At 41.5% G+C, this 22,337-nt stretch overlaps 1 protein-coding gene across 1 annotated transcript in view; it reads left to right on the top strand.

Moving 5' to 3' along the window:
- The window catches only part of INPP5F (inositol polyphosphate-5-phosphatase F), a 38,538-nt gene extending 16,419 nt beyond the window's left edge, over positions 1-22,119 (top strand). Inside the window, exons 3-20 of the mRNA XM_071446334.1 lie at positions 2,927-3,063; positions 3,752-3,880; positions 4,462-4,629; positions 4,977-5,033; positions 6,285-6,483; positions 7,048-7,227; positions 7,598-7,665; positions 8,110-8,234; positions 9,545-9,622; positions 10,363-10,483; positions 12,729-12,857; positions 15,034-15,151; positions 15,648-15,846; positions 16,714-16,785; positions 16,878-16,951; positions 18,145-18,273; positions 18,985-19,072; positions 19,528-22,119. Of these exons, the coding sequence (XP_071302435.1) occupies positions 2,927-3,063; positions 3,752-3,880; positions 4,462-4,629; positions 4,977-5,033; positions 6,285-6,483; positions 7,048-7,227; positions 7,598-7,665; positions 8,110-8,234; positions 9,545-9,622; positions 10,363-10,483; positions 12,729-12,857; positions 15,034-15,151; positions 15,648-15,846; positions 16,714-16,785; positions 16,878-16,951; positions 18,145-18,273; positions 18,985-19,072; positions 19,528-20,629 (3,173 nt within the window). The 3' untranslated portion in view covers positions 20,630-22,119. The remainder of the gene's footprint in view (positions 1-2,926; positions 3,064-3,751; positions 3,881-4,461; positions 4,630-4,976; positions 5,034-6,284; positions 6,484-7,047; positions 7,228-7,597; positions 7,666-8,109; positions 8,235-9,544; positions 9,623-10,362; positions 10,484-12,728; positions 12,858-15,033; positions 15,152-15,647; positions 15,847-16,713; positions 16,786-16,877; positions 16,952-18,144; positions 18,274-18,984; positions 19,073-19,527) is intronic.
- The last annotated feature ends 218 nt before the right edge of the window (positions 22,120-22,337 follow it).

Below are 22,337 nucleotides of genomic sequence, written 5' to 3' on the forward strand. Positions count from 1 at the left end.
ATTGCATACAGTCAACAACCCAAAGCATTCTTTTTGCATACAGCCAATTTTGAAGTTGTTCAAGTAACAAAAAGTATGAAATTGGTGGTGTAGAATTTCTTGGCTAAAATCAAAATCCTTGCAGAAAGCAGCATTTGTAATAAACTCATGTGCAGTTTATGAAAAGTTACTGCAGAAGCATTTGGGGGAAAGTAAATGCTAGATTGTTAGAGAAGTGTTAGAGGAAAACAGCACTGTTGTGCTGACAGTGTTGAAACAACAGAGGAGTAAATTTCCATTTTAGTGAGGAATGAGAGGTAATAGCTTCCTTTGGATGCAATACTTCAAACTAGTTGTCACCATCTGCTCTGCCTTAGTTCATAAAACACTGAGAATGAACATTATATCCTGAGAGATGACTTGAAAAGTGCACTTTTCAGGGGTGGCATGCAGCTGTCCTGTTCTGCAGTGCACACCATACCTCACACATTGAGCAGGCAGTCTCTAATCTGTGGAACTGCTTCTTTCCTCCTGACTGCAGAAGCACATTCCCTGCATTTAGGGATTCGGTTATTTAGGTACTGCTGGCTATTATAATGTGCTGCTTTTATGGCTATTGTTGAAGCTTTTACTTCAGGGCATACTTTATCTGCATAATTACTTCCTGACTGTTTACTTTTGATCTGCTGGGGAATTCCTGTTTTCTTTCAATGTTCTGTGGCTCTGGCTATAATACAAAGAGTTTTGCAGTGTACACCAAGATGACATTTCAGTGCCTTTTTAAAAATGACAGAAGGATACTCAACTCATTTGTCTGTATAAAGCTCTTAAGTTCTTGTTTACAGTTAACAGGATTTGTTAATATAGGTAGGGGAAGACTGGGCAGAGATTTTTCCTTTTCCAGTTTTTTACTGTGGTTTATCTGCTCAGAAATGTCTTTACCTTACACTAATCTCCAGTTGAACCCTGCTGATTAATTCACTGGAGCTCTGATGGTTGCCTTTGTTAGAAGAATATCTGTTTTGTTTGTTGACATGCACTGGTGAGCTCCTAGGAGTAAATTGTATGGCCAATATTTTGTTTTCCCACCTCTGCAGGTGGGAATAGATGAGATTACAGGGCTGCCCAGCAGGAGTACCTGCCTGGATGCCTTGCATTGCCCTGGCTTTCAGACACTGCTGGTTTTTCCTACTGGAAATCAGCATAGAAAGGGTAGATTTTTCAGATGAACTGATAGGCATCTTCATGTGCTGCTGGTGGGTTTGGCAGCATTTCAATTTTTTCTTTGCAAAAGGATTTTTTGAACCTGTTCATTGGTCTTCTTGCTGTTACATAAAATCTGTCATTTTCCTCAGCTTCCCTTTCCCCATAGCTGCTGGGGCAAAGGCAGGAGTTCTCCAAGGCATCTTCCTACAAGTGCACAGAGGAGCTGCTCCAGCAGTGCTGGGCCCTGGGGATCACTGAGTGGCATTTTCTGTCCCTCTCCTCTCCTGGTCTGGTGTCCTTTGGCCAGTTTTAGGGGATTGTGCTTCTGTGACAGCTTGGATTGTTCCTGTCCCTGCTCCTCCATCAGGGTGACCCCCTGAGCTCCCTCCTGACCGGAGGTGTCTGATCCTGCAGAGATCTGGATTCTGCTGCAGGGTTCAGGAGCAGCACTGGGCTCCCTTTACAGGACCATGCATAATTAAGAAGTGGTGCCTGTCTTCATTCCCCTTCCCCTCCTGCCTTTTTGGGAGGCACCCTCTGGCTCTCACAACCTGTCTGTAGTTAGGAAATTTTAAAAGGCTTCTTAATACCCAAGAAAAAACATATCTCTTTTCTAAAGCAGTAATGCAGAATCCAAGGGGGGAGTGCAGTGTCACAGCACACAGTTGGCTTTTGGCAGTGACTATTCCTGCTCTTTAGATAAAAGGAACTGCTGGGGTTTTCTGTGTTTTTCTTAAGCATTCAGAGGATAAAATACTGTTTAGAATTTACTGAGCAAGGAGAACAGGGTTTGTATTTGCTATAGAGCTGCTAAATAGATTTTTCAAAGGCTGTGTATGGTATTCAGAGGCACAATACATGACACATTCTGCCATCACAAGTGTGGGAGCATATTTGAGTCTATCACAGCAGGCTTTTTATGTCTTTATGTCACCTTTTCAGCTGAACTCCGTTGGCTGCTTCTCAGCTGGGAGAAGTAGTGAGTGTCTATGTTTGTCACTAGGACTGTCTCTGCCTTTTCCATCTCCCTTAACAGAACTTTTGCTTTTGGCTGCTGAAAGCCCAGCACTCAACTCCTGCTCTAGCCAAGGGATTGAAATCTGGGAGTGTCCAGGCACTCCTCAGCACTCAGTGGGAATGTTTGCTGTGTTTCCCAGTCTCACTAAAGTGTGGGTGCTATAGCTGCAAGTGCTGGAGGCTGGATGTGTTCATGGAATGTGCTTGTCACCAATATCTTCATTAATTTTTATCTCACTAATTTCTCCACTACTCTGTGCTCTTCAGTCATGAGCCTTTAAACATGTGTAAACTGCTTTATGTGGTGCAGTCCATGTTTGCTCAGCAGATTTCTGCACTCATGAATCTTGCAGTCAGGTGTTACCTGCATCTGTCTTGTTTGCTACATGACAGGAGGTACAAAGGGAAATTCTTAACTTGCTCTTTGACTTCCAGCTGCCATCAGTGGGAATGTGCATCATCCTAGAGATTGTTAATTGCTATAAGTGAAGCAGGGGTAACTTTAATGTAAGTCTGTGAAATAGTTAATCTCCTTATTATATTAAAGACAGAATAAATATTTTAAAGTATTTTTTCAATTTTATTGCAATGCATAATAACAAAACACAACAATAACAAATCATCATTCACTGGGTTCTTCTAGTCAAATGGTTTCTGGCACACTAATCAAAATAAATTCCTGACAAAACAAATAAAAGCATCTACTGATCTCTTTTTTTCCCAGATTTACCATGGTGGCTGCTTTTAATTCGTCAGAAAGCCTTGATTGGCAAACTTCCAGGAGACCACGAGGTGTGCAAAATAACCAAGATTGCAGTGATTCCACTTTCTGAGACAGAACCTCAGGATCTGGAACTGGAGGTATGGCCATCCTCAAGGAACTCTGACTGTCCCCCTCCTGCTTCAGTGAAATAAAAGTCAAATGCCTCTTGTCTCTTTTGCCTGATATAAGCAAACACTTTGAATATTTTGTGCTTTTTTAAATACTGTTTTTTGATAAAAAGTATTTTTTAAACAGAAATCACAAGTTCTGTTGGGGGGGGGGAATTGCAACAAAATAATACCTAAATTTCCTAAAAATCATTGGAAGTACCACACAAGAAAAAAGATTTACTGAACCAGGAGCAAGTATATTTTTTAATGGATTCTCTTGCTTTCATCCCATTTTGGAATCTTAATTCTATAACTTAGGTTGAAGGGAAACTCTTACTTAAAATGTTGCACTTTTTTCCCCAAAAGAGAATGGATAAAGGAACAATAATAAAAATAAAACTGGGTAGTGCTAATTTAATTTGGGTGGGAAGTTGGGGTGGGTCTGGGTACTCAAGTCATGTCAAGTTCAGGCAGAGTCTCACAATCACAGGAGAAAATGCCTTTCATAGAAGAGGGAGAATTAGGTTATAGATGGAAACCTGCATATTCCCCCTCTATTTCAGTGTCTCCCCTAGGTCTGTGGACATAAAAATCTTGCTTTTGTAGACTTTCAGTTTTCTTTCACCTTTCTAAAGAGTATTTAAATGTTGGCTTTAATTCAATGTCATTATTTTAGCTTTGTAAAAAGCACCATTTTGGGATAAACAAGCCAGAGAAGATAACACAGTCCCCAGATGATACAAAATTCCTGCTGAAGACTCTTACTCAAATTAAATCTAATGTGTCTGCTCCAAATAAAAAGAAGGTAAAGTTTTCTATTGTTTCATTCTTTGTTCCAAAATATTGAGTTTATAATTCAGAAGTTTCGATGGATGATCAAACGGAATACAAAGACCTTTAAAAATTGCAGAATGTGGAGCTACTGTCTTGATGCCCAGTTTAATTTTTTTGATTACTTAGCTATGGCTCTTCTGCAATTTTTTTCATTTTGTAATTACATCATTTTGGCAGAATTGCTAATAGAGTTCTTTTTTACCAGGATTAGCTTCTAGTGAGGTTCTAAACTTCTAGAAATTTCTTTGCATAAGTATCTCTTATAATAGGGAATTGGACACAGAATTTGGTGCCTGGTTCCTCAGAACACCAAACAATCTCATCTAACTGCTTTAAACCAATAATGGCTTGGATTAGGAAGTCAAAACAATAGTTAGTAAAATTAGAATTGTGTTTCTCAGGCTGCTGTCTCTTGTGTTTTTCTTTGCTGCGAGTTTTAAGGTCCTGCTCACCACTGGGAAAGTGTTTGTCCTCCAAGGTTAGAAATGGAAAATATGAGTGGAGTCTCTTTCACTCACAGAGAAAGACATGAGAGCCATTATTTTCTTTCAGATTAGAGAAAGCAAAGAGAAAGAGAGACTGGAGAAGAGATTATTGGAAGAGTTGTTCAAGATGTTCATGGATTCAGACTCCTTTTACTACAGCCTGAGCTATGACCTGACAAATTCTGTGCAGAGGCAGAGCGCCTGTGAGAAAACCAACCTACCCCTGTGGCGCAAAGTGAGTGCTTGGGTTTCTTTGTGTTTGTGCAATTTGTGTTTGTGCAATTTGTGTTTGTTTGTGTTTGTTTGTATTGTTTCTTCCACCTGGGGGATGAGCTTCCAATAATGGTCATGGTCCAAGCCAGGCTGGTCACATTTTACAGAACACCTCGTCCTGTAACCAGCCCAGGTGCAAGCAAACAAAAGTCTGCAGCAGCATGACCTGAACTGAAGTGTTTTATTTAAAGCTCTGGCTTGTCTGTACAGGTGTGGTGAATAAACTGATGGACACTGGTGTCCTTCCCATAGACATTGCCAAACCTAACTCGTAGTGCTGCAAAAACTGCCCTTTTGTCTTTTGAACAGGTGGATGACAGATTCTTTTGGAACAAGCACATGATTGAAGATCTCATCAGCATTGATGTGAGTTGTATTTCTAAGATGAATTATGAGAACAATTCTTTAGCTCGTTTTAGTTGAGATGTTTGCTTAAGGCCTCGTGGGGGTTTGGTTACAAACCTGCTTGGCAGACAGGTCAGGATCAGGGCTGTGCCTTCTGTAGCTGAGCAGCTGGCACTGCCTTCTGCCCCCAGCCAGCCTGTGGTCATTGCTAAGAAGGAAACTTCAGCTGAAATACAATAAAGCAATGTAGAATAACTTTGTGTGATGTGTTTGTGCTGATTTCTGAAGGTAAAGTTGAGTTGTGTTTTTCTGTGAAATGGATTATCTCTGAACAGAGCTGAACTTGATAATGAGGAGGAGCCAGGAAAGAAATAACCTCTGAATTCTGGAGTTTCCCTGAGATAAGATTTTGGTCCTCCACAGTGGAGGATAGTGTTTTGTCTCTTGGAGCACAGTAGCTGATCAGTGTAAAAGCAGTGTAGAACAAGTTGTTCTGAACATCTGTCCAGAGTAAATAAAACATTTTCCTGGCAAATGAGCACATAAAGAAGCAGCAAGCCAGCACTTTTTCTTCAATATATGACCTTCCATAATTTTAAATTAACCTCTTAGGCCAAGGACTAAGTTGCTAACTTCTGTGTGCCAGTTTAGGCCAAGTCTAATTTTCCTTAGGGGTAACAGCAGGCATCTTGCCTTATGCCCTGCTTCTCTTTCATGGATAATTATACATAAACAAATGGTTATGGAGTCACAGCAGGGTAAACCTATGTCCTCTGTGAAAAGTTACATGTAATGCAGGAGTTTAATGAGTTGTATTTTCCATGTTATCAGATAGAAATGGATAACCTGAGTTATTGGGGAATTTGGATCTCATTTCTGTTTAAGAAATCAATGTTTTAAGGTGCAGAGCCATGAACCAGGTGTCTTGAGCACTAAATTAGCCCATATGAAGCTTTGTACTCTTATGTGTTGCAGAAAACAGGCTAACATCTACCTTCCTGTATAAATGTGATGCAGTATGTGTCCACACAGAGGTTTTAAAACTGCCTTAAAGCAGAAACTAGGTCAAAAAATTGCTTTCTTTCTTCTGATTTAAAAACCCTGTGACTGATGGAGGAAAAATGCTGCTATCTCTTACAGAAATAAGGATATGGCAAAAATTAAAGCATGAAAAGTATGTGAAGCAACTGCTTTATTAACATGCGAAATGGCAGAAATAATTGTAGCTAATGTTGGACCGACAGGAAAGTAAATGTGTTTTGTACCCCTCAGAATGCTGAAGTGGACTTCTGGATTATCCCCATCATTCAAGGATTTGTGCAAATTGAAGAACTCGTAGTAAACTACAGTGAATCTTCTGATGATGATAAGAGCAGCCCTGAAACTCCTCCTCAGGAATCCTCTTGTGTGGATGACATCCACCCCACGTTTCTGGTGGCACTCATCTCCCGCCGGAGTCGGCACAGAGCTGGTGGGCAAACACACTCTTGGCTGCTGGGGTGATCCTGAGCACTGCAGGGGATGCAGCTGGTGAAATTGGACAGTGCTGAGCTGTTCAATCTTTGCTCAGGATTAAATGTGTGAGATGGTATTTCTTGTTCAGACTCAGGTGTTTGTTAGCTCTGGTCTCTTGGGCTGCTTGTGGGACCTCTGTGAGAAGTGGAGCCTCTGCCAGTAAAAGTGGCCTTTAGGTTCATGGAAAATACTGAGCACTAGAATAAAACTTTGTGCTAAATGTGACAAAACAGGAAGAAATGTGTCTTTTAAGATGGACCAGAGGTATTTGTGACATTAATCTGCCCTGTCCTGTCAGCTTACATTCTGCTGCTCACGGTGTATCAGTAAATAAACTTTATCCATACAGTCAAAATAACTTTTGAGGAATAAACTAGGATAGGAGTGGCTTCTACCATTGGGAATGGATTTGGGCTAGAACTCTTGTTTTGGGTTAGCATTATCAAAACCAGCAACATAAACTATTAATGTTTAAGGCAAATACTTTGATGTGACTTGACCGTTCTCATTATTCCCCCAGGAATGCGGTATAAGCGGAGAGGTGTTGATAAAAATGGAAATGTGGCAAATTATGTTGAGACAGAGCAACTGATCCATGTCCACAATCACACCCTTTCCTACATCCAAACACGAGGCTCTGTGCCTGTTTTCTGGAGCCAGGTTGGATACAGATACAACCCACGGCCCCGGCTGGACAAGAGTAAGTGTTTGGGAGAAAAACCTAAAAATCAGGGCCCCCTGGAACTCTTCTTTTGGAAGAGATGTTTATGTGGGTGTGGTGCATATGTAGAAGGATGAAGCAGGTTTATTAAAAGTTAATTTTTTATCCCATCTCCTCTGCACAAAAAGCAAAATGCAGCAAAATTCAAGAACGTGTTTGCTTATAACAGCAATGTTGAAGCTGAGCAAATTAATGAAAGACCTTTTAAAGTAATTTTGTACTGTGTGTTATTATCTTTAAGCTAAGGTATCTTGGTTTTTTAAAGTACAAATTTGGGCATGATTTAATACATCAAACAGGATTTGTTGCTGAACAGGCTGCTTCTGTCTAACACTGCTCTGCCTTGTAGGTGAAAATGAAACCGTGTCCTGTTTTCGTGCACACTTTGAAGAGCAGCTGAAAAATTACAAAAAGCAGGTGAGTGCTACATGGCAGAAGAGTAATCTCATGAAAATGCAGGGGCTGAAAGTTAATGTTTTTAGGTTGTTTTTCTTGGTGATGTGTTGTGGGTTTTTTTAGAAGCCTGTTGACAATCGGAAGGTTGGTACATAAATAGAATTTTACTTCAGGTTTTTCAAATATCCTTGTAAATAACCAGTAAAACCCAGGAATAACTTATGGCAGTGTTTAAAACTTATTTCTGTATACCTGTCCTATGCATTCAGAGCTTCTCTGTATTTAAATTTGTGTAGGCAGGGAACTGTTGGAGCTTATTTGTCTTAGGTACCATCTGTCAAAGGTTGTAACTTCAGCAAGATTCATAGCAATCTTTAACTCTGGAGCTATTTGTTATTGCATGGTGTAAATCTAAGCAAGTTGTGTAGCAGATGATGAGTGTTAAATAATTAAACTTTTGAACAGGTTATTATTAACTTGGTGGACCAGACAGGCAGAGAGAAGATTATTGGAGATGCTTACCTTAAACAAGTTCTTCTCTACAACAATGCAAATCTGACTTATGTTTCATTTGACTTCCATGAGCACTGGTAAGAAACCTTTTGGAAATGTCACTTTGCATCTTTTTTATTGCCATGAAACGCAAGTATAAATGAGGAGAAGACTCATTATTTCTACTTCTGCATGAGACACTGATTTTTAGACAGGAATACAGTTTTTAAACTAAAGCGCTATAAAATTTAAAACTTGGGTAACCAAGCTCTGCTGTTTGTGATATTGTGTCCCTGACCTGTTAAATATGCAGTTACTTATTGGGCAAAGCTTAATAGTCCCACATTTTAAGAGTTTCCTTAAACATGCCATGAATGTAAAGCTGTGGCTGACCTGCTTTTTCAAGCCATGTAGCATTTTGCTTTTAATTCTCTATTTCTGTTTCTCTTGCTTGTTTCTATAAAAACACCATGGGTTCTTTCAGGACCCTGATGCTGTTATTTCAATATAAAAGACAGGGATTTTATCTTGATCCAGTGTGAGTAGTTGTTGTTTTCATGACTGCCCTCTGATGCTGCCCTGCTCACATGCCCTAGCATGTCATCTGTCACAGGCATGTATTTCTCCTGCTCCCCTCAAGCAGGCTGCATTTGTGGGGGATCTAAAGTGGTTTAATCTTCACTTCCATACCTAATCTAGGGATTGCAGCTGGCCTGGGAGAGCATTACTGGCTGACTGAGTGTGGCATTAGTAGATACTGTCAGAGGGGGTGGTGGCAAGGGAAACCCCTCTCAGAGCAGTATTGGCCTTTGAGAGTTCTGTGGGACTGTTGGCACCCTGGATTGATTTGATAATCTTTTGTTTAGAGGAACTTTCATTTTCCTTTATTTACTTTTTTCCTACAAACAGCTGCAGTGACCAGGACTGTTTCTGCACTGTGAGCAGGAGTGAATTGAGAACAATCCTGAAAAATAACCAGATGGGGTAGGGGAAGGAGGAGGGATGTATCTCTAGGTGGTTTTCTCTGTAAAATCACTGGCAAAGCAGGACTCACCATCCCAGTTCCAAATCTACTGTAGTTATTTTTCTTGAGACTAAAATGAGAACAGAGTGTTGCACATGCCTGAATAGCTGCACACTTGCTCTTCCTAATGGAAGCAGCATTAAAAAATGCAAAGTCCTGAGAATTGAATGATCTTTTAACCTCTTGCCTTGGATTTGGACATTGAACTGTACTGCAAAATAGCTCTGAATCTTGGCTCCTGATTAAAGCTCATTGCAGGAGGGAATGCTTGTCTCTCTCATTTAGCCAAAACCCCATATTTGTTAACAGTACAAATAAGATAAAGTTTTTCAGTAAAGTCACTGCTCTAGTTCAGACTAACTTTTGTGAAATTCTGTGTTTCAGCCGAGGAATGAAATTTGAAAATGTTCAAACACTGACTGATGCCATTCATGATATTATTCTTGACATGAAGTGGTGCTGGTAGGTACTTAACTGTTTTGAGACTAGTAGGAAACATCTGTAGAGGAAAACTCCAACAAAGAGTAGATATTCAGAGGCCTTAATTTTCTCCAAACCAATATGTTTTATATATTTCTCTTTTGGTGTCCAGCTTGTTTGTCAGAGTTTTTGTCTTCTGAAGTGTTGGTGTTCTACCCATGTGAAGGCAGAAATTCTCAGGTGCTGTTTCCTGCCTGAGGTTTATTGCATTTCTGCATTTCACACTTTTAGGGTTGCTCACATTTAGTGTGAAACACTCAGTATTTGACCCAGAAGCCCTAGGATGGCAGCCTGACTGTTGACAGCAAGCAGAGATTAGTTTGAACTGATTAAAGTTCATACATTTGGGTAACAAGTGTGGCTGCAGCCTCAGTCAGTTGCTCTGTATTGTTCTGCGTTGCTGTCATTATCATTGGCTTCTCTGTTCTTGAAATTAAATGCCTTTGCTCTTGAAAACTTGTATTATGTATGTATGACTTGAATTCAGCATCTGATTGCACTTCAAGTTTGTGGCCTCAGGATTTATATCCGATATCCAGCCTAGATTAAAGAGGAGGAGAAGTTGGAACGAGAGGAGTGAATTCAGTGTGGGGTGTGGCTGGGGTGTGAGTGCAGCCATAAACAGTGCTCCATGTGTAAAATGTTCTACTGTTTGTAGCAGCTGATGAATTACACTGGGTTTTCAGTGTCTCAGTGTGCTTTTGTTCTCTCCCTGTTGGCAGGGTTGACCAAGCTGGGGTGATCTGTAAGCAGGAGGGGATTTTCCGGGTGAACTGCATGGACTGCCTGGATCGCACCAACGTGGTGCAGGCTGCTATTGCCAGAGTGGTCATGGAGCAGCAGGCACGTACAACTGAGGGCTCTGCCAAGGGCTGAGTGCCTCACACCTTCATTTCTGTTCAGAGAAATCTGTGGTTTGAAAAATGCCAAACTGACCTCTACGAAAAAATCTGTGCAAAATACTTGAAGAGCCATTGTGGAAGTTTGTAGGCAGCCCCGACATGGGAAGAGAAGAGAATCTGACTCCATGTTTTAGAAGGCTGATTTATTATTTTATGATATATATATTATATTTAAACTATACTAAAATAATAGAAGAAAGGATTTCAACAGAAGGCTAGCAAAGAAGGGAAAGGAATGGAATGATAACAAAGACTCGTGACTCTCACACAGTCTGAGACAGCTGGACTGTGTTTGGCTCTTAATTAAAAACAACCCTGAGACCAATCCCAGATGCACCTGTTGCATTCCAAAGCAGCAGATAATCATTGTTTACATTTTGTCCCTGAGGCCTCTCAGCTTCTCAGGAGAAAAAATCTTAAGGAAAGATTTTTCAGAAAATATCATGGCTACAAGCCATGAAGTCAAGAGGAATAATATATACAAATGCAAAACTTGAAATAATTATAGAACAGTGATGCCTCCTCTGTCCTCCTTCAGAAAGGACTGACTGTCCACAACTTGGAGAGGATGGTCTTGTTTGGATTTAGTAATTTAAGTTATGTAGGAATACAGAGTTTAGAAACAGGACACCTTCTCCCCCAATTGCCTCACTGAAATGATATTGAAGGACTAAAATCTAACAAGTTGGGTGGTATTTTAGGAGCTTTGAAGTGAAATACTGTGATGCAGCAAGTAGGGAGATGAGTTGTCCCTTCTGTGTGTAGAGGAATAATGAATTCATGATGTAAATAGCCCTGATGGCTGTGACTGTTGTGCTGTGGAATAGTTCTCCCTGTACAGAGGAGGGATTTCCAAGCAGACTGAGAGTACTTTCCTTTAGTTTTCCTCTTTGCTCAGGCCCTCACTTGTTTTCTAGAAGCTCAGTGGTGACTCTATTCCCTGACACAGTACTGCTACAGACATAATGCAGACTTAATATTCTGTAACTGGAACATCAAAGCCCCAGTCACAGCCCAAAATGAGCAAACCTGATTACGATTAAAGCGAAGGAGAAAGGATGAAGTGGGCCCTTCATTAGGGTGAAAAGGGACTGGATCTGGCCATTGTACCTGGCAATTCCTCTTTGTGATCTGCTGTTGTGAGCTCCTGACATAGGATCAGCAATCTCACTGTCATTACTTTAAAATGGGATTTCTATTCAGGGTAACTCTCGAGTTCCAAGGCAATTCTTTGAAAAACAAGAGCGTTACAGATTGTTGTGAAGAGGCTAAATCATTACTGAGGTGTGAGCTTGTGATGTGCTGCATCATTGTCATCCTGGAGCTGAAGTACTTGGGAATCATTAATGACTGAGAAATGCCCCGAGCATTGCAGGGGCAGTGGCATGGAGTGAAGGACTCTGGGTTCATGTACCTCACACTTCTCTTCCTTGCAACCACTGCTTTCTCTCATCTGGGAACTTGAAGGGCTTTCAGAGTTAATGAGCAGCTCTGTGTTAATTTTCATCTAGCTTGCAAAGAGTGCTTGAGCAGCTGTAAATGGAAGTTTTCTTATTCCAAGTTATCCCTATCATTTATTGACTGCACTGCAGTTATATGTGCTGCTCTGCCCACTCAGTGTGTGTACAAAGCCTGATGTTGGTGTTGTACCCAAGGCTTATCTGGGGAAAACTGAAGGACTGGGTGTTCTAAGAGGGAGAGATCTTCCTCTAGTATCAGTGACAAGCAGTAACTGTCCAAAATGTGCAAGCACTCATAATAAACCAACATAAGAAGTTAGTTTTATTTGTTTTCCGACCCTTGAGGTCATGAATGCCTTTGCAATAGAAGACATATTAACTTGTTTATTTTAAAATTGTGGTATCTGTTTCTTGGATGGTTCTCTATTGAAAAATTTCCTATATCTTGAGAATCTCCAGTAGCTTGTTTTCCTTCAGCTAATTTTTTTGATGATTGACTTAACATCCATAATTAATGTTCCTGCTGCCTCCAGTGGTGTGATGTTTAGCAATAAACCACCAATTCATTAATTTAATCTGACAAATCAGCACAATGGCTTCCTCCCCCCATCACACAAAATCTAACACTTAAACACTTGGCAAACGCTTCCATTCACTTCACTGAGCTCTGACACTGAGAATGACTTTTACTTTGGGCACTGAATTAATCCATATGTCAAATTCCAGCTCAAAAAACTGGGTGTGATGCCACCAGAGCAGCCTCTGCCAGTGAAGTGCAACAGGATCTACCAGATCATGTGGGCCAACAACGGCGATGCCATCAGCCGGCAGTACGCGGGCACGGCAGCCCTGAAGGTAAGGGGGAGCCTCCCTGCCCCCAGCAGTGCCTGGGGATACAGGGCTCATGGGCACTGCAAAACCCTGGGATATTGTCTGGGGTTGAAAGGGTTTCCTGCTAAGGAAGGCAGGAGCCTCCCTTGATAGGGAAAATGTAAACCCACTCCCTCCAAACTGTTATTGTTTGGAAATTAAGGGGCTCTCAGGCAAAGATACAGGAATAGGAATAACAGAATAACAGTTCTTTACTAGGAAAATCAAAAATACAAATGCAATAGTACAAAAAAAGCACTCACAGAGTCAGAACAGGCCCTGTTCCCCTGTGTGTCAGGGGGTGGCACAGCCCCATCCCATGGGGGCTCAGCCCTCCTGCAGTGCCAGCTGTGGCTCTGCTGGAGCAGGGATCCTGCACAAGGGGGGAGTTTTCCTCTGCAGCTCCAGGGCTGCTGGAGATGGGCCTGGGCTCCCTCTGGCCATGCAGGGCAGCAGAAGCTGCTCCTCTGGGAATGCACTGGGCAAAGGCTGCTGGGCTGTCCCAAACCTCAGATTGTACCCAGGTAGGAATGCTTGGCTCCTCCCCTGGGCGGAGCATCTCCCCCTGGGATGATGGAATTGGATCAGCCATGCAGGGACACTCAGTGGCCATGAACAGCGGAGATCTCCTGGAGGAAGGATGGCTTGTGGGAGAGATAAAGAAAACTGCCCCATGAACAGAAGTGATAACTGTCCCATCTCTAACAGATGGCAATAGAATACACACCCCCAGCCACATCTTGCATCTCCAACCTAAGACAGATATTTAAAAGTTCACCAAGTTCTCTGTGTGGTTTTGTTCTGGAGAGATGAGGCTTTGCAATGGAAGGTTTTGTGTTGTGCATGGTGTGAGTCAGAGAAGAGTTGAGTGCTCCCTGCACTTCACCTTCATTCTGTTCTCTTCAACAAAAACCACAGCAGGGATAAGAGATTGAGAGATATTATTACATCCATTTATATTTTATCATGGTTATAGTACTTCTAAGCAATAACAATACTTAAAGAATACTCTAAAGTTCTGGAGATCAAGCTATGTAGGTAAATGGGTGATATTAATTAGCTGTATTTTCTAAGGACTCTTCTTAAGTAGCTGTAATGCACTCTGTGTACCAAGATCAAGCATGAAACTCCTTGCTCTGTACTTCCACTGCTTTGAAAAGTCATAGAATTTGAGGTGTTTGCTGTGTGTAACTGGTGGAACAAATTTTAGTAGTGTTTGCATTTGGCATAAGAAAAATCATTATGGTGGAAATGCTTAACACTTAAATCTCTCTGTAAATATCTCTACTGAGCTTTGATTAGTTTGCACTAATATTAGATTGCACTAATAAAAGCCTAACATGCTTGTTTTCATTGTGTATATTAAACTTTAAATCTGAAGTGCAGACCTCAATTTATCGATCTAAATTTTCAGCCCTTCTGCTGGAAGACTTCTCCACACACTGTTGAGGTTCATGGATTAAATTAATTATTTTTAATTGTGGTACTTCTTTTAATTTGAAAGTGAAACACATTTGAAATATTCTTCATAGGAGTTGATGTTGCTTTTAGAACTGCACTGTGCCAGTGTGTCTCTGAAAATAGAATCCTCTAATGAAGTGTAACTACAAAAACAACTTTTTATTCAAATTCTAAGCCTTCTGTGGCCTAGAAACTTTCTTTTGTTTCTGAGGTTGTGAGGATATGTGCTGCTTTCCCCCAGTATGTTATGTTTGTCTTATTTTGGTAGCAAAAGCAGTGAGATGAAAACCATTTTTCAGTAAGCTTCAGTCTTCTCTACTCTTCCAGTAGTGTTCCTTTTACATTAAAGGCCAAAAAAATAAAGGGATTTTTTCTCTTGGAGGTATTGAAGCATCACAGTGATTGATGTATTTAAAGTCCTGCTTCAATGTTAGCTGGCTTATATGTCCAGATTTGTCTTCTGTTGGAATTTCCTACTGAAATTGTAAGTCTATATAGAACACAGGATTCTCTGCAGAGGCAATGCCAGAAGAAGCTCTTTGAAAGAAATCAATATTTTCAACTTCTGTATGAAATAATTACTTGAAGATAATTCCTGAGTTTCCATCTATTCAGTTCTGAGTTTCAGAGTGCCAAATCCTTTGAGCTGAGCCTGCTGCTCCAAAGTTTGATGTAAAGATTTGCATGTTGTGTGTGACAGGGTGACTTCACAAGGACTGGTGAAAGGAAGCTGGCAGGGGTGATGAAGGATGGAGTGAACTCTGCAAACAGATACTACCTGAATCGTTTCAGGGATGCTTACAGGCAAGCAGTCATAGGTAAGAGCACAATTTCAACCCAGCTGAGCTGTGGTATTTAGAAAAGATTATTAAATCATACTGGTTTTGTCTTTCTGACTGATTTTTTTTCCCTGTTGCTTAAAAGCATTGTGACTGGGTACATGTCTGTACTGGACTCTACAAGGAACAGTCTCACTTTGGAATTTAAGCAACACTCAATTCAGAGGAATTGCATGCACTGTGACTCATTGGAGACTTTGCCCCAGCTTCATTTTAGCATTAAATGTCTTCTAGCATCTCTTTTTTTTAAGACAAAGTTAAATTTATGTAGCAAGTATCTCTTAAAATCATGAGGAACTCTTGTTTTCCACTGAAAGTAGTGTGACACCTTCTGAGTTTTCAATTAAGGAAGCATTCTCTTCAGAAAGACTACCAAGAGCATCATTAAAATGCAGCATTTGGAAGGAATTTACAAACTCTTACCATGTATCACTTTTAACTGTTTCTTGCTTGATATTTCCTGGGGTTTATTTAGATTTGATGCAGGGCATCCCTGTGACAGAGGACCTGTACTCCATATTTACAAAAGAGAAGGAGCACGAAGCCCTGCACAAGGAGAACTTGAGGAGCCACCAGGAATTGATCAGCCAGCTGCTGCAGAGCTACATGAAACTGCTCTTGCCAGATGATGAAAAATTCCATGGAGGTTGGGCACTCATTGACTGTGACCCAAGGTTTGTTGGACAGAGTTAAAATTGATCAGCTGCTACTCTGACAGCTCTGTTAATTACTACTGATGTTAAAAGGTTTTGATAGCTGATATGTGAGCAGTTCTGTAGACAAGGACAAGAGTGCTTGAAGGGTTTGAACACTTGTAAAGGGAAAAGTCATCTAGACATGTGCTTTCCCCAAAGTGCCATAAAAATGGTGCATGCTGGAATGACCTTTGAGAGATCATCTGGAAATGGATGGATGTGGTCAATATTGCCAAAATGTGGCCATGAAGAGAACTTGTGGAACTGAGGGTGGTTAAAAGGGAGTGCTTGAGGAGCTGTTGTTCCTTAATGCTTTATAGGGAAAGTGTAATTGAACTGATCAGATTGGATCCTTGGGGAATGAGTCAGCAGCTGGACAGTCTGGATTTCTGTTCATGGAAAGTAATGAGCATAAACTCTGAACTTCACTCCTTATCAAGTTCAGAGTTCAGGAGCTTGCAAGAGAAAAATAGTGGCTAGATCTCCTGCAGGTTATACTTCAGCATCTAAAAATAGCAGAGCAGGTTGTTATGACAGCTATTCAATTCAGGGCACAGGCTCATCACCCTCACTGAGTCTGAGGTATTTTTCCATTTCTCTGGTAGCATTTTTAATAGCTTGTGGGCTTTCTATTTATTTTTGGACCTTCTGCTGACATATTTGAGCTGTTAGGTAACTTGAGGTTTGAGAGAAACTGTTGCTTACATGGATTTGATAACACACTGTGATTGAAACTTCTTGTAACTTGGGTTCAGCTCTCAAAGAGTGTCCCCAAAACACACTGGGCACAGGTTACAGCTCTGCAAATAAAACCTTCTACCCTGTATTTATTTTCCTTCCCTTCAGTCTCATCGATGCCACTCATAAGGATGTGGATGTGCTGCTTTTACTTTCAAACTCTGCCTATTATGTGGCCTAGTAAGTTACCACTTTCCCTTACTCTGTGTAGTTTCTTTTAGCAGCTCTGCTTTAGATTAGTAGGAAGCACTAAATTCTGTTTTTTTTTCTAGTTACGATGATGAAATCGACAAAGTGAATCAGTACCAAAGGTTAAGTCTTGAAGCTCTGGAAAAAATAGAAATAGGTAAGAAAACAGTCACTCTGTCGTTTTTTGAAAGCTCTTAACAATGGCTTGAGCACTTACCAAAGCATCCTACAAATGTATTGAAGCAGCAGGCCTTGAAGTGGGGCACATGCCCTGGGCACCCCACCCAGAAATGGCCCCTCTGGCTGGTAACAGATGCCAGGCTCCTCCTGCTGCTGGAAATGGAAGCTTTGATCACTGGAAGGTTCTAAAATTTTCCCTCTTTCAAACTCCTAAAAGAGCCACGGAGCCATCCAAACAGATTTCATTGTTTATCAAATGGCAGTAACGATTTTGCCAACTTCTGTAATGAGTCATGGGTTTGTGCATTCAGGGCTCTCTTCCTTTGATCCAAACACAGCTACTGGCTCAGAATTGTACTTCAGATCTGTTTCACAGCCTTGTAAATCTTCTTTCTCAAGGGCTGATAACAAACATGCTGTTACAAAAGCACCTTATGATGCTGGTTTAATTTATTTGCTATAGAATGTAACATCTGCAGGTTAAATACAGCATTTTCTGCTGGAAGCATTAAAGATGTGTGATGTCTTTAAATCATGAAAAAGGTGATCCAGGTGGGGAGAAGGGAGTGTGTGGCCTCCTGATGGAGTTTAATCCTCCATTACACAACACACAGTGATTTCATCATCTCCTGCCTAACTTTCACTGTGTCTGTGCAATTTCTGAGCATTCAGGGGAAAGGTCTCCCTCACTTGTGTACTGGGGAGATTTGTATCCTGAGGCACAGAGCAGAGTCCAACATCTACATCCACACCTCATTTAATGTAGATTATGCAGTGCACTGAAGTACTGGTCTAAGTCTTGAAATTTCAATTACATCCCCCTGATAAAAATACTAGCTTTCCCTTTGATCCTTGCAGGAGCATTCCCTAAAACACCCACAGGATGTAAAAAGTGTAAAACTTTTTTTCCCTTCTATTTGAAATGGTGATCTGCAATAAACAATCAGGCTGGATTGTAACAGACATACAGAAAGTCTAATTGCTTTTTTTAAATTATTGATTGTTTAGTTAATGTGAAAATCTTTCATTTAAAGTGTCAGTCCTGCTCTTATGAAAACATGAAGCATTTTAGGCAGAAAAAGACTGTCAGCACTTACATAGCCTTAGGTGCAGGCTCTGCAGTATCTCTTTCAGTGTTTGGTTAAAGATTTCTCCTGGTTTCTCTCTCAGGGCCTGAGCCTACTCTCTTTGGCAAACCCAAGTTCTCTTGCATGAGGCTGCATTACAAATACAAAGAAATGAGTGGATATTTTCACACTCTCAGGGCTGTGGCTCGCAGCCCAGAAGAAGATGGAAAAGGTTTGTGTCCTGTGTAGAAGTTTTAGACACAGAAGTGTATCCAATGTGTTGGTGTTTCTCTAAAAAATGCTTGTTCTATTGCTCTCAAAATTTATCCTTCTTCAGAAATCACTCCAATAAAATCCTGTTGTGACATTGGAAAACAATTTAAAAAAATCACTCAGATGTTACTGTTTTAATAGAAAGAAGAATAAGTTTCTCTCTAGAACTTGAGTTATTTCCCTGTCCAGGTCTTTACTGCTTCAAAAACTTAGAAAATGAAGTTAAAATTAACTCCTAAAGAGGTAAAGAAATCGATTTCTTTAGTGAAATCAGTGTCTGGAAATGTTCTTGCTTGTTGTTTAACTAGATTAAACAAACACTAACAAGGGAAAAAATATCACTTCATACCTGGAGCACTGAGTTTTGTCAGCAAGGATTAGAATAAATAAAATTGCTTCTCTTCCTTCCCCAAACAAGGCACTGTGGCAGTGATTTGCTTAATGCTGAGTATTTAGGGCTGAAGGAGAGTTTATTTTTGAGGTTTGTCTTGTAAGCTTTAAATCAGAATTGCAACTTGAAGGGCACAACTGCTCTGCAGGGTGAAAGGAAAAAAAAGCAATAAAACCAAACAAAATTATGTTAAAATTAGACCTGATTCTTTGTAGATTGTGGAATATGGGTTTTTAAGGGTGTTTGTAAGGGTCTGACAGGCTGCTGCTTGGATTTCAGACACTCTTCAGTGCATTGCAGAAATGCTGAGAATCACAAAGCAAGCAATGGGAATGGATGTGCCCATTATTGAGAAGAAGCTGGAGAGGTGAGTTCCTCAATGATGTGATCCTTCTGTATCCCACCTGTGCTCTCATCTCAGCTGCTTCTCCCAGCTGAGTAGAAAGTGTAGCAAAAAACCTTGTTCTTTTTACAGGTATTGCCCTGAATATTGACTGAATATTTGCTAAATCTGGCTACTGGGTACAGACAAAGTTAGGGTTAAAAAAATGGAGAATTCAAATCCTTTTGTATCAAAAACTAAAGTGCCTGCAGAAACTGCCTGTTCCCCTTGTTTGGCTACTGTTCTGTATCAACCCTCCTTTGTTGGTTTCAGCTTGATTAGCTTATATTATTCTGTAAAAAAAAGGATTAAATTTATTATTTATGTAAGAAAAGGGTAACTTAGGAACTGAAATGTCCATTTCTGTTACAGAAATAGACTGGAAGACAGTGTACACTTGGTGCTTTGATTGTACATTAAAGGTCTTCTTCCTCTTCTAGGAGGAGCAGCAAACCTCATGAGGATATCATTGGCATTCGGTCTCAGAACAGAGGGTCCCTGGCCCAAGGCAAGAATTATTTACTGAGCAAGTTCTCCTCCCTCAATCAAAAGGTGAAACAAACCAAATCCAACGTAAACATCAGCAACCTTCGGAAGCTGGGCAGCTTTGCCAAACCTGAAGTGAAAGTCAATTTCTTAAAGCCAAATTTGAAAGTGAATCTTTGGAAGTCGGACAGCAGCCTCGAAACCCTGGAGAACCCAGGGGTGGATCCGAAAGCCCCCAGCGAATCCGACACAGAAGCCTCAGACAACGACTCCTTCCACTCGGATGACTTCCTCAGCAACTCCAAGTCGGACGAGGAGGCGCAGCTGGGGGGGTCCCTGGAGAACATGGGCCCCACGGACTACGTGCTGCCCAGCTGCGGCATCATCGCCTCGGCTCCGCGCCTGGGCAGCCGCTCGCAGTCCCTGAGCAGCGCCGACGCCAGCCTCGGCCTTGCCGTGCCGGCCGAGGGCCAGGCCGCCGCCCTGCCTGCCGCTGACAGCGCGGAGCTGGGGCTGGCCAAGCCCGTGGATGTGTACTGCCAGAGGTTCGTGCAGGACGCCCAGAGCAAGGGCTGCCATGTGCTGGAGCTCTCTGAGGCCGGTCCTCAGGAGCCCCACCACGCGCCGACCCAAACCGGAGGGAGCGCTGCCAAGAAGGCAGAAGCCAAAGCTGAAGCTGTTGCAGACGTTCCTTCCAGGCCATCGAAGCTGGATGTTCGCTCTTCTGAGCCAAACCCTCAGCTCCTGGCTGTGGGTGGGCCTGACTGCAGCAAATGGCACAGGAGCCCGGGCTCTGTGTCCGGGGGCCACGAGGCAGGACTCCACGGCACTCCTTCCCCCGCCGACGGCAGCAGGGCCGTGTCTCCCTTCGCTAAAATCCGCAGCTCCATGGTCCAGGTTGCCAACATCACCCAGGCAGGATTGACTCAAGGGATTAATTTTGCTGTGGCAAAGGTCCAAAAGAGCCCCGCGGAACCAGAAGCTTTAAATGAAATCAAACAGAAAGAACTGAGAGAAATGTTTACGCAATGCCAGACGAGAATAATTCAGATCTAGTTGCTCATTTGGGAAGTGTTCTTCTAGCTGTGGCTTCTAATAAAATAACTCAATGACATCAGGACTATTGTGGCATGAACTGCTACTGGATACTGGGATTGATAATAGGTAATTTGTTTACAAGCAGTGAGAGATGCAAATGAATTTGGTTCTGACCAAGCTTCAGAATTCCCTCAGGCAGGTGAGACAGAACCTGTATAAACCATATTTAAACAGGTAGCTTAGACACTGGGATTCAATAAGCATGCTGTCTATCTTAGATGTGTTGCACAGTTATTTTTTTGAGACTAATTTTGTAGCTCTTCTGAATTATGTAGAAAGTATTTATACTCAAAGGATGATACTGCACTTCTCTGACCTTACTTACCTTGCACTACACCAGCAAAATAAAGTACCGGTAAATTACATTTTATTTATTTTTGGACTAGTATTTTTACTTGTTTTCAATGAAGTTCTAGATGCAGCTCTCTGAATTGTGCCTCTACAATGGGAACCGATGTGTTTTTGTTGAATTTAAGTATGTTAACCAGAAAGTAAGATTTCTTTGCTATCCTTTTCTTTCCAGACATCCTGGGACACTTTCATTATAGATGAACCTTAGAGACCCAATCTGAAATACCCACAATCCTGCAGTGCAAATTTCTTCTGTAATTGGTTTTTTTCCTCACTTGTTTTGACGTGGGGGAAATGAAGCAAATGTCTTTGAATTGTCTTGCCCATGTTAAAGCAGTTAATTTTTTTAAATTCCAAACTCTGCCCCTTTGCTCTAATTTTTTGTCTCTGTAAAGCAGGATGAGCCAGATACCTGCCCATCAGGCACTGTGTCCCTCTGTGCTAGGATTCTCTCTAAGTATGAAAAACGATGCAAAATCCCAACTAACATCTGAAGCAGAAGGCCAGTGCACTGCTTTGTAAGATCAGGGTTGCATTAGAGCATAGCTGTCAGCATCTGTTCAAGACCAAATTCCTGACCAGCTCCAGCTTTGCACCTCACAGGGTGGAGCATCTGCTCCTGCTGGGAACTGGATAAAAAAACCCCTTTGCTCTGTGTGTCCAAGGATTCCACCTATTAAATCCTCCTTCCCAGGAATGCCTTGCCATGCCATTCCAGTCTAGGACCTTGTCCAGAAGCTGCTGTGAAGCAGGACCTTCCTGTGCTGTGGTTTGTGACTGTAAGCACCCTGACAGACCCAGTGCCTCTGTCCCTGTCCCTGTACTGTAGATAGGCTGCACGTGGTGTCCCCACAACGTCGTGTCCTGGCCTAGGGTAGCTCTGTGTCTTAGGACTTGTACTGTGTCTGAAATCATTTATCACCTGAAACTTTGATAAACAAATTTGGTTTATTTATTTTATTAAAGTGATGTGGGTTTGGGTTTTTGTTCTTTTTTTGAGTGTCTATACTTGTGGCTATATTTAAAATTAAACTACTGCTGTATTTTAATGTGAGCAATATACATGAGATATTTTAATAAAAAAAGTGGAAGCAAAAGCTGGGTTTGGTATGTGATGTTAAGGGATGTGGGACTGCAGGGCTTGGGGGTTTCTTTCAGAATTCCAGACACAATTGCCCTGGTAGTCAAGGGACACAGCCATGACTTCACTTCTTTATCCTCTTTGAATGGTGCTGCTTTTCTGGGCAACTTGTGCCAGGACCTCACCACCCTCACAGGGAAGAACTTCATATTTCATCTAAATCTACCCTCTGTT

Source organism: Agelaius tricolor, unplaced genomic scaffold (assembly GCF_023055355.1).
Source record: "Agelaius tricolor isolate 1412-34295 unplaced genomic scaffold, bAgeTri1.0.p SCAF_22, whole genome shotgun sequence".
In the NCBI taxonomy this organism is placed as follows: Eukaryota; Metazoa; Chordata; class Aves; order Passeriformes; family Icteridae; genus Agelaius; species Agelaius tricolor.